The sequence below is a fragment of the Bacillus rossius genome, chromosome 1 (assembly GCF_032445375.1).
Source record: "Bacillus rossius redtenbacheri isolate Brsri chromosome 1, Brsri_v3, whole genome shotgun sequence".
NCBI classification, from domain to species: Eukaryota; Metazoa; Arthropoda; class Insecta; order Phasmatodea; family Bacillidae; genus Bacillus; species Bacillus rossius.
This window is the reverse complement of record NC_086330.1, coordinates 365,366,063-365,382,010: the sequence shown is the minus strand read 5'-3', so window position 1 is coordinate 365,382,010 and position 15,948 is coordinate 365,366,063. Positions and strand designations below refer to the sequence as shown.

Sequence of the window (15,948 nt, the reverse complement as noted above, 5' to 3'; positions counted from 1 at the left end):
TGTTAGAAATTTTGTTAACTAGCGAGCTTTGTAATTTCACTTTTATAATATGTGTAATTAACTTTAATGTCCATCTCTTACATTATTGTCACATATCTTGTCTCATTTTATCATGCATGTCCTACTTTTTAGCATTTTTATATCAAATGTCTTTTCTTTGTTTTTCCATTTCTTTTTCTGCTTTTGCCTAGGAAGAAAAAGTTGAAATGATCGCTGGTTGCCCATCGTGATGTCGAGTGTCTGCGCATTCAGTCAGATAACTCTTGTGACAGGTCCATTGACGCAGTGTTGTTGGCTCGCCGGTAGCCGTGTGGCCGTCAGCAGCTGTGTTGGTTTGCGCAGGCGCACGTCGGACTCGTCGCACTTCTCGCGCTCGTTCAGCCGCGACAGCGATGCCTCGACGCCCTGGAGACGCAGCATCAGCGTCAGCCGGGATGCCTCTGACGCGGGCGGCGAGCCCAAGAGAGGTACGTGGCTACCAACTGCGCAGTCGCAGCTAGTATGTGGAGCAGTTTGCGCTGTCCGTCTCCGCCTAACAGCAGCTCTGCTTCTCTTGCTTGTCTCCGGGTCCCGTGTGGCTTAGTTCCGATGCGCTCGCGCTGGAAACTGCCAGCTGATCGTAACACGTGCATCAGTAAGTTTAAAACAGCACAAGCCAAGGTTATCGGGAGGAAACAATTTTTTGTTTTAACACATCAATCTTTTTCATAATGTAACAACAGAAAAGTGAGATTATTAATTTCTTTAGTTGTATGTAATATTTTTACTTCTAAAACTCTCCACATAGTACACTGAATTCTGCCATTCCTACTTTTTTTTATTAGTGTTTAACAAATCTTTTTTTTTTTCAAGGAAAATTAAGGATATAATTTACAAAAGATTTTTATAGTATTTTTTTTTTTATCAATACAATTGAAAAGGGACTTAATTTTAAATGGATTTTCGTGTCGTTTTAGCTCTGGCCATGATAGTGATACATATCTGGGTTCTGGCCATGAAAAGCTGTTTTAACTTCACCATATTTCCAGAATAGCTGCGATGATTTTTGGGATCAGTTTATGTTCTTGTGTGCTAGTATCAGTACATCATCATCAAAAATAGTGATTCTTATATAACACAATAACACTCAATGATTGCTCCATGTTTTGAACTTGAAATGTGTTAATACTGTACTGTAAAATTACTGGATATTGTTATTTCATAATTAGTTTCTTTTGATTATATCCTTAATTTTTTTTTAATAACTGATTTTGAAGTTGTGCATTTTTTGCATGCAACTGCACTTGTTTTTGTGTGTTTTTAGAGAATGTTCATCCGTGTTCGTACCCACCTGTGTTTGTTCATACATATGACATGAGTAATTGGAATGTTGCCTGTTTTGTGTACTGGAGTCTTAACATGGGTGCAGATGTGTCATGCTGTGCTGTGCTGTGCTGTGTTTGCATCCGCAATGATTTCCTGCATTCCTCTCACTGATTATGACTTTTACTGGTTTAATTTGCCTGATCATGAATACACTATCATCTGTGGTATTTCATTAATGAAACTAAATAGAGTGACAGTGTGATAAAAAGGTTGTGGCATATCATCCACCAGTAGAGTGACTCTCACTTCTCAAAGAGCACACAAGCAGGGTATGAAAAAATCCTGATTTTTTTAAAAAAATCAAAAAAATCAGATTTTTTGGATTAAAATCTGTTTTTTTTTATTAAAATACTATTTTTTTTATTAAAATATAAAAAAAATCGTAATCTGTGTAATATACAGTACATTTTCATGACTGTTTTCATGACTTGACTTTGCTCTACAGTACAATTAATAACAGATTAATTCATTTTGTAAAGACAACTAACCTAATTTTCTTTCTTTGAAATAACCACATTTTACATTGCATAATGTTTTAAGGAAACATTAATGATGTCACTTTATGAAAATTTTTAGTACAGTAACATAGTTAACATTAGTAAAAAAACAAAGATGTCTTATAGAAAATAACTACATCATTGAAAATATATCATATTTAAATGTAACTTTGTCACTTCTGTCATCCTTTATAGTCTTATAGTCCAATTGTTCTAAATAAAGTAATTTAAACCAAAACCACAATTTCCTTTTTTTCTTCTTCTCAGAATTGCACACATACGAGAGTATTCAAAGTAAAACTTCTACATAAAATATTACTTATTACTTATTATTTTAAACAAAAATACAAGTTTTGCAGCTTTTTCTGTACCCAGTCGATTTCTTAATGTTGACTGAACCAAACCAGACATACCAAAGAACTGAAAATTTCCTTCCTACAGTTCTAAAAATAGCATTTGACATTGTTGGAAGACAAACCTGTTGCCAAGGAGATATGACACACACACAACACAAAAACATGAGGTAGAGGAGAGTAGAAGAGAGAAAATGAGGTGGCATTAAAGGTACATTCCACCCACATATATTTAACAAGTGTTTCAAAATAACTATAAATACATTGTAGAAGAAATTAAGTACTATTCAATTTTCATTCTATCTTTGCAGCAGTCAATTTTTATGTAAGTGGCCATGATTACTTGGTTTAAACAATACAGTATAGGAAATATTAACGTTCATACTATCATATTATAAATTGATTTTAATCACTGATTTTTTAAAAAAAAAATCACATGATTTAAATCATGATTAAAATCACGATTTAAATCATGCTGATTAAAATCAACATACCCTGCACACAAGCACCGCAGATGATATGTTTTGTCTGTTTCCTATGCTTGTAACTTATAACCACATTGTTCGAAGCCTGCTCAAGTGCTCCGTTATGTGGATAATGCAAAAAAAAAACAGTTAAATCCTCTAAAGTTCTGGGATGAAAAAATTATGTGAGCAAACACAGTGCATATGTTTGATGTGGTAGCCTTGGTGTTGATTACAGCATTGCATTCAGCATTATAGCATATCATAGTGACTATGGTGTCTCGTATGTGCTATTTTAAGTTTTAAGTTGTTTTTAGTTGTGCTATTAACAATCTATATATTATACCAAGATACATTTCTATCAGTACAAACTATATTTAATAATTATTTTCTGGTACATAAACTGGTTGATGTCTACCGTGAAGGAGTCTGAAAACACATTATTAAATGGTCATTTGGGCATATACGTGGGCAGATATTTGATATCATTTACTACTTCCTGGTATAACAATTTTATTTTATTTTAAATTGGTCAGAATTGGTATATTAATTGTGATATTCCTATGTAAAAATACATAGCAAAACCCCTTATTTGCACTTTTCATGGGGACAAAGTAAAAAAGTGTAAAAAGCGGGAAAGTGTAAATAAAGGGAAAAGTATAAAAAGGAGTACAGTTTACCTTATTTAGAATTTTTTTCCTTTTGTTTAATAGCACATACTACAATGCAGGTACAAACACACTAACAACAAATTTTACTTTAGTATTTAATCAATTATTAATTTACCACATTTGACAAAAATAAAAAAAGAATGAAAGCCAAAATGTTTTTCTGATTACTTCCTAAAAAATAAATTTGAAATTTTCTTCTGCTTGCTTTTTTGGCTGTTCAAGGAGATTATTTGCCTCTCCAAATTATAAATACAGTTGCAACCGGCAGGGTTTATAACAAATACGGGCTACATACACATTGCTCACAGTAAAAAAATTTTTTAAGAAAAGGCCGCAAATTGATGAATATTTACCGTCAATAGCGCGCCAAACGCGGAGAAAGGTCATTGTACTCGGTCAGCTGCTGTAACGACGCGGCGGCGCATGCGCACTCTATGCTCCGCCCAGACTCATGACGCCATCAGCCGCCAACCAATAGATGCGAGCTTAGCGGAAAAAAATATAAGCTCCACCTCCCGTGTACCAATTTTATCCAGTTCTAATACCAGTTTATTGGTATACGCACCAGTTTTCTCGCTGCCGTGACATGTTCAAGTTTACGTTTATCATGATGTCTTGATACCAATAATTAATTATTTACGATCCCCAGAAATAAATGGTTAGTTTAAAAAATATGGCGTCAACTGTACAATACTTCCCAAATTATAAAAGACGTATAAAACAGTTACCAAGACACCGCTCATTTTATCTTGTGAAGTTTATGTCTCGTACCAGTATTTCGGCTAAGTTGTGACATAAATACAGTATCAGAACTTACAAGCAGCCATGTTTGTACATTCATGAGTTTACGTTTTTCCCTCGTGCATTTTAGATTGTCTCCTGCTATAATTACTCGTACTTTTACACGCCTAGGCTTAAATTATTACATGTTTAGAAATAAAAGCAACTTTTCATGTTATAAAATATGTATATTTTGCTATTTAAAATGTTCATTGCCTACTAGCTCCACGGTATTTTCTGGTTGTTTATGGTTGTTCGTGACGTAAATAGCGGGATTGATTCGATTTTTGAGACGTAATTCGCGGGAAAGTATTGTATTGGACTATATGGGAACCAAACGGGACCTGAAGAATATAGTGCAAATAACGGGAAAACGTAAATAACGGTAACGTAAATAAGGGGTTTCGCTGTACATATTTATGTTTTGGGTTCAAAATACATTGTACTGAATGATTTAGGCTTTTAATATATTTGAGGCTATAAAAAAATCACTATAGTTTATTATGTTAATATGATTAATATTATTGAAAAACAATGCTCTGAAGATTTTGAAAAATAGTTTTAAAAATATTGATTTCTACAATCTTTATTTAAGATAAAAGTTAATTGTAAAGGAAAGTATATTGTGACATCTACTATTAAATTATAAAAAATTGAGAAATTTGGATTGTAAGGTGATTTTAAAATTTCAAATCTTGTTTGATAACATTTAGAGCATTTATCCTTCAATTTATCAGCATGTGTCTTTTTTTCTCTGTTTTTTCCTCTTGAATTTTTCCCTGACGGTAACACCATTATTCAGAGATTATAACTACTACGTCAAAAGTAGGTACAGTATATATGATCTAGAAGTTACTAGGCAGTGAGCTATTCAACACCAGTTAGTTTTATTTTTAGCTGAATTCTTTATTCAGATGATATGAAATATTTTTTCTGTAGCATGACATTGATGTTTATAATTTTTTAAAACCACATATGACATATTTAATGGACTGGATTGTTAGTTAGATATTTGAGATATCACAAGGTAGCATGGAGTGTCTTTATCGTAGTCTGTTGAAATAGTGGCTGTCTTGTACAGGTGTCTGAATGTGTAGCATTAGTGTTAGAGATTTACGTAAACTTCATTGTCTGTTCGGGAGGACATGGGATGGGACCCGAAGGAGAATATGAGACATTCTTCACATGAGACACTTATTAAGTAACCATATTGAAGTTCACTGCAGAAAGAAAAAGTAATGTTATGGGATTCAATCACCAGGTAGAAATTTGAACTGCTTTTCCGCTTATTAAAAAAAAGTCCCAAACACTGAATATCGAACAATTAGCATTATACACAAATCTGATATCCATTATCCACATTTCTTAATATAATTACTTTTTAATAGTGATTTGTTGGTCTCGGTTCCACCGGTTCTCGGTTCTACTGGTTCTCAGCAAATTAACCAGTACCAATAACTTAATAAAATTCTAGTACGGGAAAAATACAATAGACTTGTGGTAAATGCAGTATATATTGTGGCAACCAACACACTAAAGACCCTGCCACACTGTTAAACTTTCACTTCCAACATCTTCCAGCATGTTGTGTCAAAGTTGGAGGGTTATGATATCACCGAAAACGTAACTAGCGCAGCCTTGTATGTTTGACAAGTTTGATGACTTGAGTTTTCCTAAAATATTTTGCTTATAGGACTGGCTGTAAAATATGTTGGATGTTAAATGCAATCTGCCGATCAAAATCGTGCTTAGCGAAAATGGAAATGACATCCGTTTCTGTCTTTAAAATGGCGAAGAATACATGGGCAATTAAAAATGTTGCAAAAGTGTAATAACTAAGATAATATTAATATGAATTTCATGTGAAATAATTTTATTATTTAAAGAATATTATTGAAAGTTAAATATTTTTACACATTAAAAAAAATTATAAATGCACAAATAGCACAACAATTTGAAAAATTACATCCAGCACTGTGATGCATTATTTAATATCAAAATGAGATAAAAGATGAAAAGTTTGAAATAGTTCAGACCAAAAATTAACTTTGATAGTGTGACTGATTTAAAAGATATTTGAGGTTATCTGTCCAAATTTATTTGAAGGAGAAAATAAGAAGCAATTTTCTATTGTGAAACATAGTTGGAGACAAATGTTAGACAGTGTGACATGGTCGTAACTTCATTATGAATTTACCCTAAGCCAAAGAATAGATGCTATTAGCTTCTTGTGTGACACTTTCAAGTAAAGGTTCATAAATGTTTGCAAATTGCTGGCATCAGCAGTAGTCTACCCCCCCCCCCCCCCCCCCTCCCCTTCCGATTCTTCCTTCACACCGTTATGCTAGCTCGCCCAGATATGGAAAGATAACACCTGCAGGAAGTTTCCCAGCGTAAATAAGAGTTCTTTGTGCTGAGATCCCAATCCTTTTTAGGTAGATTTCAAAGAAATACTACCTATTGTAGCCGTTAGCCTGGGGCGAATTCCGGAAAATTTTTACTGATCCATAAAATCTAATAGTGGAAAATCTCGGTTGAGTTCGTTAATGGGCAATTTCTGACCAAAGGGGTAGAAATGGGGTAGGTATTTTGAAAAACAAAAATTGCTGTAACTCCTATAATATGGAAAATATCACATACGTTTAAACTTTAAACGTATTATAATTCTTAGGAGTGATACCTAAATATTTTGTCTGAAGAATAAATTTTGGAAACAACCAACCATAACTGCAAATGGTTAAAAAAAAAAAAATAAATAAATAAATAAATAAATAAACAAGGGTTGGAGAACAAAAAAAAATCATAACTCCCTTCGTAGGTACAACATCAAATTAGTACAAAATTTTATCTAAAACTTTTGTTTGAAACAATTTTTGAGTAGACAAACCATTGCTGCAGGGGGTTTGAAAAAATTTGGTGTTAAAATAAGAAAATAAATAAAACTTCCCTACCATGAACTCTTATTACATTAATGTTTATTTTTGTTAAACTTTTTAAATATTGTAGAAAACTTTTGTCTAAAGTAACTTTTATCATGTAACAAGCTATTGCAGCAAGGAGTACAAATAACAAGGGTAGAAAGACAAAAAAAAACTCATTACTTTTTGTTAATAGATACTATCAAATCCATTATAATTTATTTAAAACTCCTAAACTTTTTAGATCTAAAACCTTTGGCTGAAACAATTTTTGGTGGAATGAACTGTTACCGTAATAACAAGAGTTGAAAATAAAAAATAAATAAAAATTTAAACTTCCTTAGAATAAAATTAGTTTGAATTAATTTTTAACCTTTGTCCAAAAAAATTTTTATGGTACCATGTATTAGTGATGAAAAATAATTTTTGAAAGTCAAAAATAATTCCATAACTACCTTAGTAGGCATAATAAGAAATTCTTTAAGAAATTCAATGCTGGATGCATTGAGTTAAAAATTTTCAAAATATTATTGCTGCATGGAATATAAGAAAATATTTGATTGATCTTTTTTGAATATTGGCGAAAACATATAGGATGTTTTGTACATTAAGTTCTTAAAATGTTCCAGGAGTTTATATCAGTTTCCAAAACATTTCCAGAAGAAATAGGTACTTCAAAATCAACCTATGCCCGTAGGCTGTGCGAAAAGGGATTTTTTGTCCCTCTTTTTACTAGAAGACAGGAATGATCTTTTCAACTAAAAGTAGACCTATTAAAAAAATAACAAAGGCTCCATATACTCATAAAACTTATCTTAAAAATAATAAGTTACTCATTAACTGTAGGTATTTGTACTCTTTTTCAGCTCTTCATCACTTATGTAACCATTAAACATTTAAAATCTGATAATTTGGAGGTTACATCCTTCACCCATTTAATACAAACATATTCTATAATTGCTTTGGTCTTATTGGTTTTCATTTTTTTTTTTATAATTTATTTATTTAATCTCTTTTGAACAAATGTTTATATTTTTACCAAGCATTTTTTTTATTGGTGTTCCTAAATTAAATAAATATTGACCCAGCAAAATTGTTGTTAATATTATGTACTACTAGATAACTGCCCCACAAGTGTTGGTACAGTGCTGCTCAAGCATGTTGTGAGATGTGAAGCCTTGTGCTGCCTAGGAGCTAGGTGACTTCCTTGTGGTCGAATCATGGTGAAGTGGGGCTCTGATAGTCGTATTGAACAGTTAACATATTATTAATCAGGACATACTGTATCTTTGGTGTAACAGGATATTGTGTGATCAACCTGAAACCTAGAACCGAGAACCGAGAACCGATTTTTAGGAACCAGATCCGAACTGAGATGCAGGGAAAATGTAGAATTGACACATCACTCCTTTTTAATTATACTGGTATTCAAAAAGGGTTCTGATTCATATCCAATCATGCATATGGCGTTTATAAAACCAGGGTTGTCTCACAATATATATATTCTACATTTTATACTTTACAAATTGAGTTTTATTTGTTTTAAACAACAATCTAAATCATATTTACAGTCATCAAATAATGCTAGCAGACACCTGCGTTTGTGGATGCATTTTCAAATACTAAATTAAATTTGTGTTATATTAATTTGTCAAAGGACCCTAGTTGTTACTGTTCACAACTGGTCACGTTTTCAAAATACTGTACCTGTATGTGAGAAACGATATTCTGAAACAATTTGATGGAAACACTATGCTATCATTCAGTGGTGTTTTAACCTGCTTCCAGTCATTTATCATGCTTCAGTCTGTTATTCTATCCTTCCCTATTCTCTCTCTTGGTTCTTCCTGTTATTTGCTTTGTGATAGTATTTTGTCTTCCATCATACTGTATTGTCATCTCTATCGTTTTTTCAGACTTCATGTGAAAATGTTCTTTGATAATGTTCCTGATGTCTCTGTTACTTCATTAGAACCAGGCTTTTAGGTTGTTTTTTTCCTGCTTGCCATGCTCTGGCAGCTTATCATAACAATATAATTTCTGTTGTTTATGTTGCTACATTTAAACCTCTAAGTGGGGTCGCACACACCATGTTAATTTTTTTTTTATAATCTCATCATTACTACTATTTAAGGGATATTTCTGAAAATTTAACAGTATTATTAGTTTGCATTTGTTGTTCTGTTACAAATATTTTCCACATATATTTCCTAAGTTTTAGCTAATGGGTGTAATAAAGTGCACAATTATTTGAAATTGCTATCACTTGTGCGCCTTTTTACATCCATTATGTAACACTTCGGAAATATATGTGAAAAATGTTTGTAACAGAACAACAAATGCAAACTAGGTATAGTGTTAAATTTACATAAATAGCCCTTAACTAGTAGTAATGATGAGAAAATAAAAGAATCAACATGGCAAGTGAGACCCCACCTTAATAAATACTTGACGGGATGGTAATTTTGCATTTCTAATTTGAATTTAGATTTAAAGAATCTGTAATAAAACAGTATATGAGCAAAAATGTAAAAACACCAAAAATAATTTTTAAAATGTTTTTCTACCCTTTAGATAGTAAGTACTTTACTTATTCATTATTTTGCCACATAATTCTGGAAATCTGAGAACACTTTAGCTGGTCATACTTCTGCCACTTATATGCATCGTGAATGCGTAATGCCTCTAATGTGTTGTGATTTGGCTGCAGTGAGCATCGCAAGTGCACATTCGTGCTTCTTAAGCTATGTTCCCGCAGTCGGTACCAGCATTTATAAAATAAAATTTTATAATCTAAAAAACAGCACCAAGATACGAACGAAGTAGACATAAAAAAAAGCCCAATTAACTACCGTCTTTTTACTAGAATATGAGATTTTCTAATAGTAGAAACAATGTTGATGGTATTTAAGGATTAGAGAATTCGATCAGACCATCCCTAATCCATACATATTGAATAAGTAATCCACATGTATTGAATAATTTTATACACGTTGTGCAAAAAACAGATGAAATAAGACTTACAGTAAAGTAGTAAAAACCTCATTGTGGGCAGTGTTGATTCATGCCATGGAATTGTAAAAATTTTTGATATAGATGCAAGTCAGTATTTCCAAGGTTTCTGTCAGTGATGTTTTACTATATTGCCACTGAATACTAGGGATGTGAGAGTACCCGATATTTTCGGATACGGTTCGAATCCACAATTACCTGAACCCGGAATCGTTGTACGTACATGGATTCATTACGAATATTCACAAAAGTTATAAATTATTTTAATACGTCTCAAAAATACTACCAGTGAAAAATAAAATTAGGCTACTATTACGTAAGTATTTATAATATGATGTATCAAAGAAAGATATGTAAATTAAATAATTAACACAGTGACATTAAAAGAATTTCCAGATTTCGAGAGCTTAAACTATAATTACGAATTTTGTCGTATAGCAAACTATAAACTAAAAACAATTACATACCTACAAGAAAAAAATGTCTTGGCTATTTATTGGAGAAAAAATTGGTTTCGTTTGCTGAAAGGTTTATAAAACTTTTATTTCCCTGTGGCATGCAGTTTATTACGATTGAGTTGGAGAATCGAATATGTTTTGGTTTTCATATTTTAAAGTGTTTATTATTAATTAAGTTTATATAATCATAAACATTTCAATTTCAGTGTAATAAATAATTGCCAGTAGTTACAGTTAGAAAAAACAGAACACACATTATTTTTAAATTAATCAGTTATTTTTAATTATTCGGTGCTTAATATTCGGAATCGGATTCACATCTCAAATATTGCCAGGGATTGGAATCGGATTCAAACCAAACTGAAAATCAAGGATTCGCACATCCCTACTGAATACTCTTTAATAGTGTTCACTATTTTGATAGTACTTTTCCACCTACACCTTGCCCTTTGCACACTTTGATAATCCATGTGATTTTTTCGTGTTGGTACAACTGCCCTGTAACTGGCGGTAATTCCGTGCTCACCCTCAAGTTGACTCGTGTTTCTGCTCTAGCACCAAGTGGCAGAGCAAGAACCAGTTATTTGCTCAGACCATCTCTGTCACAAAGTCATACACTATTTGAGTTGTTTTCCACCTTGCTGGTATTTTTTGTCAGTATTTCCGTGTTGTCAGAACTAGGACTACAGCATTTTCTCAAGTATTCTCATTTATCTTAGTGTTTGTAGTCATTCTCCTAACTCTCTCATGTGCCCAATGTTTAACATCTCTGTTTTTGCTTCCTTTTTTTCATGCTCTGTCTGCAGCTATTTTCTGTTTTCTTCACTCTACTTTTGTCTTCACCTTGGTTATGGATAGTGTTTATTTTGAAATATGTTAAGGTTTCTATAAATTCATGGTAAAGTTACGAACTGGGTATGTCATGTGATGCGGTACTGTCGGAGCACTTAATGAATGAAGTACTGAGGTGTTTCCGGGGTGAGGGATCACGGTGGCTGGGAGGCGGGGCGTCACACAGGGTGTCGTGTAAGCCGGCGCAACCTTCAGACTCCCGAGCGGTAGCCGCAGTTGTGTCAAGGATGTGCCGTGTCTCTGCGCCCAGAGTGCTGGAGTGTTTGTTTTGTGTTTGTGGCTTGATTGCAGCTAGCGTGCGTGTGACCGTGCATGTGCCCGTGGGAAGAGGGGGGAGAGGGGGTGCGCACCTGCCCACGGCCACCCATTAGCCACAATACTACTACTACCACTACTACCACCATTACTACTATATCCTGCTACCTGTATGTACTTACCATACTTCTCTCTCTGCTGTTCAAGGCTCGGTTATATCGTACAGCCACTATGACGTACAACACTTACCAAATATTATTTTGTGTACTTTTTTTGGTTGCTTTTTTTTTTCCCCCAGATATGTAACAAATTTTTTGTAGTAGAATAGTTACTAGCACTGGTAGTTTTTTTGTCTATTGAGCAGAATGTTTTGGCTTTTTCTGTGCAAGGTAGACTTTTGATGGGTTTTTTTTTGTTGCATATATGTACGTAAATATGACACTTCAGTTTTATAATTTTTTAAAAATGAATTTTAAATTTACACTATAATTAAGTGTATTTTGCTAAATTTACTAAATTATTTAGCATTAAGCTGTATAATTAATTTTATTATAAAATTTTAAGTGATTAAATATTTTTTTATAATATAGACTTATAGATTACCATTTTATTCATACCATGTTGTAATAATTCTAAATGAACCAAGGATTTCTTAATTTTTGAGTGAAATGTTCAAATATTTATATCAAAGTAAAATTTTTGGAGAAAAGGTAGAAGTACATTGTTATAACAGCATTTCACGATACCAGGTTGTGTTTAGATATTATTGTAATTGTTTGATGTGTGAATGTGGCCTGAGCGCAGGATGCGTGAGACCTGACCGCGGAACCCCGAGCAACGACGCGACGAGCGAACCCGATGACCCCACGAGCGCCGGCCTCTACACCTACACGCCCAGCTCCAGCGTGTCTCGCTGTCTCCAGAGGCAGCTCTCGGACACGCCCGGCCACGCCACGCGTGAGGACTACGTAGCGGCCGTGCTGAGGTCGCTGGAGAGCGGAGAGAAGCTGCCCTGCCGGCGGCCGAGCCGGGCGCTCTCGAGGCCCGAGTCGGGCCGCTACCTCCCGCTGACGCGGCGGTCCCTCAGCCTGCTGGATTCCTCCTCGCACGGGCCCCTCTCCTCCCCGGCATCCGACAAGTACAACTACAGCTACCGCCCTCTCAGGTCGTACAAGGGCGGGTCTGCATCCGACTGCGGGGACCCCCCTGGCCACGGCGCGAACGTGCTGCCGCCCTTGCCCTTCGGCATCTCCTCTCTCAGGAGGAGGAACTACGGCCAGCAGGTTTCATCCGACCGTGCTGCGGAGAGGGAAGATGCGGTGCTTGCAAGCGTGGATGTCAGACGTGATGATGTGTTGGAAGATGAAGATTCACAATTTAAAAACACGTCTTGTGCTAAGGAAAGAGATGTTGCTAAAAAAACTTCATTGCTGCCATCTGGTCATTTGACAGGTGGCGTCACGCTAGATTCCAGCCCACGAAAATTAGATAATGATACAAAGAAAAATGCTTTCACCGCTTCACAAAATGAAATGTGTAATAGTTCAAATGCTTGTGAAATAAATTCGACGGATCAGTGCAAAAATGTTAGTTTAGATGCACCAGAAGTAAATTTGTCTTCTGTTATTCGTAGATGTGATAACCAGGAAAATAAACTCCGCAGTCAAATACCTTCGCTGTCGCGTTTTAGATCACTATCGGTTTGTCGTGATTTGGATACTTCGAAGTCGAAAAAAGAGGCACTTTCTGCAGGCGTTACTTCAACACCGGAGAAGTCAATTCTCAGCAAATTCTTCAGACAGGGTTCTGTAGACCGAGTAAGTGGTAATGTTTCAAGTAATGAAGACAAGGAAAAAAAGAAATCCGGAAGTAGTACCCGGCGCATATCGAGGTTCTTACGGCCTGATTTCTTCGATACGCCTCGAGAAGAGAGTGAGTATGCCAAACAGAAAGAAGCGAAGAAAGCAGCAGAGGCAGAAGAAAAGGCATTAGCAAGAAAGAAGAAATTGACAGAGAAGCTTGATGCAGCCAAGAAAGTCATTGACTCAAACAAAGTTCTTGGAAATGACGTGACCAGGAAAGTTATTGGTTCAAAAAAGTTGCAGGATGTTAAGAAAACAGAAAACTCTGGCAAAGATTGTAGAGATAAGGAAGAAAAGAAAAATAGTGCAAAGAAGGTTGATGCAAATGTAAAAGATGAAAATGAAAAGAGGGATGCAGTAGTGAATAATGTTAGTCGGAAAGGAGATAAAACAAAGAGTGAAGCGTTTGTCAAGCAGGCTGGTAAAAACAGTTTCTTGCATTCTTTGGAGAAAAAGCTGGAGAAGTTTTGCTCGTCTGGAGATGGAGTCGTGCCGGTGAACGTCAGGAACAGCCGGGTGGACAAAGCAATCCGGTCCTTGAGAGAAAGCAGCGTGGCGCCTCCTAGCTCAGTCACGGCCATCACAGAGTCAAACCTTCTTAAGCGAGCCGTTTCTGCAGATGACTGCAGCAGTTTGGTTTCATCTGCGCCCACTGGGAGCAGCAACAGCAAAGTGAACTCTGTGCTGGGGTTGTTCCGCAAACTGGAAGGAACGTCCGCTTCACGTAACCAATCACTCGTCCAGCGATCAAAGCGTCCAACATCCATGATAGTCGACCAGGTGAAACGAAGTCAAGCGGCCTATACCGGCTCCCACAGCGACAGTGCTCTTTTGTCGCAGCTGCCAGTCATCAAAACAGAGGATAAATTACGAGCGAAAACGGACCAATCTAACAACCACCCTACGCCTGCTCCCGATATGCATGTTATAGCAAAGGCAAAAACTGGGAAGACTGTCGGTGCAATCCGTAAACAAAGTAACAGTCCCACAATCATTAAGGATGAGGAAAATGTGGCTTCCTCCTTGATGGTAAACATGAATGAAAGTCAAGTTGCTAAAATGGGAACAAATCACCAGTCAGTGAAAAAAGATCCTGTTCGGACCACGAATATTAAGTCGATTCCACGACCAACAAGTCTGAAAGGTCTAAAGGATGTTGCAGTTGAGAATAATTCATCTGCATCCAATCATTTAGTCGGTGACACAGTAGCTGGACATTCAAAGAAACTATTACCAGAAATGAACAATAAACTGTTAGAAGGAAGGCATGAAAGAGGCTTCCAAACCGATGGTGTTAACGCTGCTAACAATGTTAAGACCTCACACCAGCTTGAGCGGCGTACATGTTTGGAACTTCCGTCTCCAGCAGATGAGGCGCCTTCCTTGGTGTCCCCGGGAGACGAGTCAGGCAGTCAGAGTTTTGATTCGTGGTCTGTTTCTTCGGATCTGGAGAGCCGGGAGAACCTTTCATCCCCGATCCCTCCTTACCTGGTGGGGGATGGCATAGAGGAAAGCGTAGGTGACCGCATACGCAGGAAGAGCTATTACTCGCGGTTCAACAACACCAACAGGAAGAGTCGGAAATCGTCTGTGCCCGTACTGTCTTCCTCCTACTCATCCAGCATGCACGAGTCGTCCAACCCCCTGCAATCCAGGAAGGTGTCTCCCAAGCACGGCTGCCTTCGCTCCAGCAGTTTCCGTAGCCAGTCCCTGTATGCGGATGATAATTCGCCGTTGTACGGAAGGAAGTCACCTGTTCACACTCGGGGATACTACAGTGATCTCGTAAACAACGTGGGGTCTGTCGATATGAATGACAACTTGCAGAACGGCCTCCCTGCATACGCAGATGAATGCAGTAATGCAGACTACGGTAGGATTACGCATTTGGACGGTTACTGCGCCGAGGATTATACCCCGTACACGTGTAGAAACTCGGAGAGGCGACTCTCCCGGCCGACAGACTTCATAAGAGATGTGCGTCGCAGCTCCAGCTATTTACCAGGACTGTACAGCTCACTGCGTGCACCATCCTCTGCGTCCGGCTACACGGACGGCGATGCGAAGTACAATCTGCCAGAAGGGGAGGTCTGCGATCTTGGGAAATAGAGCAGGTGACAGCACAATAGAGTCTCTTACTTAAGATGTCTTTCAGTCGACTGAAAATTGCTTTAATATCACAAATTTGTAGAACTGAGCAGGATAGGAAATTTTGTGTGGGAAAAATATTTTCTTGCAGGAAACAGGAGGTGATCCCACAAAATACAGAACCTTATTATGACAGTCAAATACCAATTCAACAAAATTGTTACGGTTGTGGATTTCCTAAATCCTGTGTTTACCGTAAAGGTGAGGATGAGAGGAAAAGTGTAAATGATATGATAATGAAATGAGCATGAAGGGTGATGGGGAATGGGAATGGAAGTGCATTTACTGGGATCATCTATCTGTTCATTATTTC

The 15,948-nt window shown here is 36.4% G+C and overlaps 1 protein-coding gene across 2 annotated transcripts in view; it reads left to right on the top strand.

Annotated features, from left to right (window-relative positions):
• Positions 1–15,948, top strand: part of LOC134528369 (serine/threonine-protein kinase par-1) — a 100,188-nt gene that overhangs the window by 79,674 nt on the left and 4,566 nt on the right. The window contains exons 18-19 of one of the 2 annotated variants that reach the window (XM_063361938.1): positions 343–467; positions 12,430–15,601. In XM_063361938.1, the coding sequence (XP_063218008.1) occupies positions 343–467; positions 12,430–15,596 (3,292 nt within the window). In that variant the 3' untranslated portion in view covers positions 15,597–15,601. Of the gene's footprint in view, positions 1–342; positions 468–11,661; positions 11,796–12,429; positions 15,602–15,948 lie in introns of those variants that run through there. The other variant, XM_063361939.1, reaches the window with a different exon arrangement.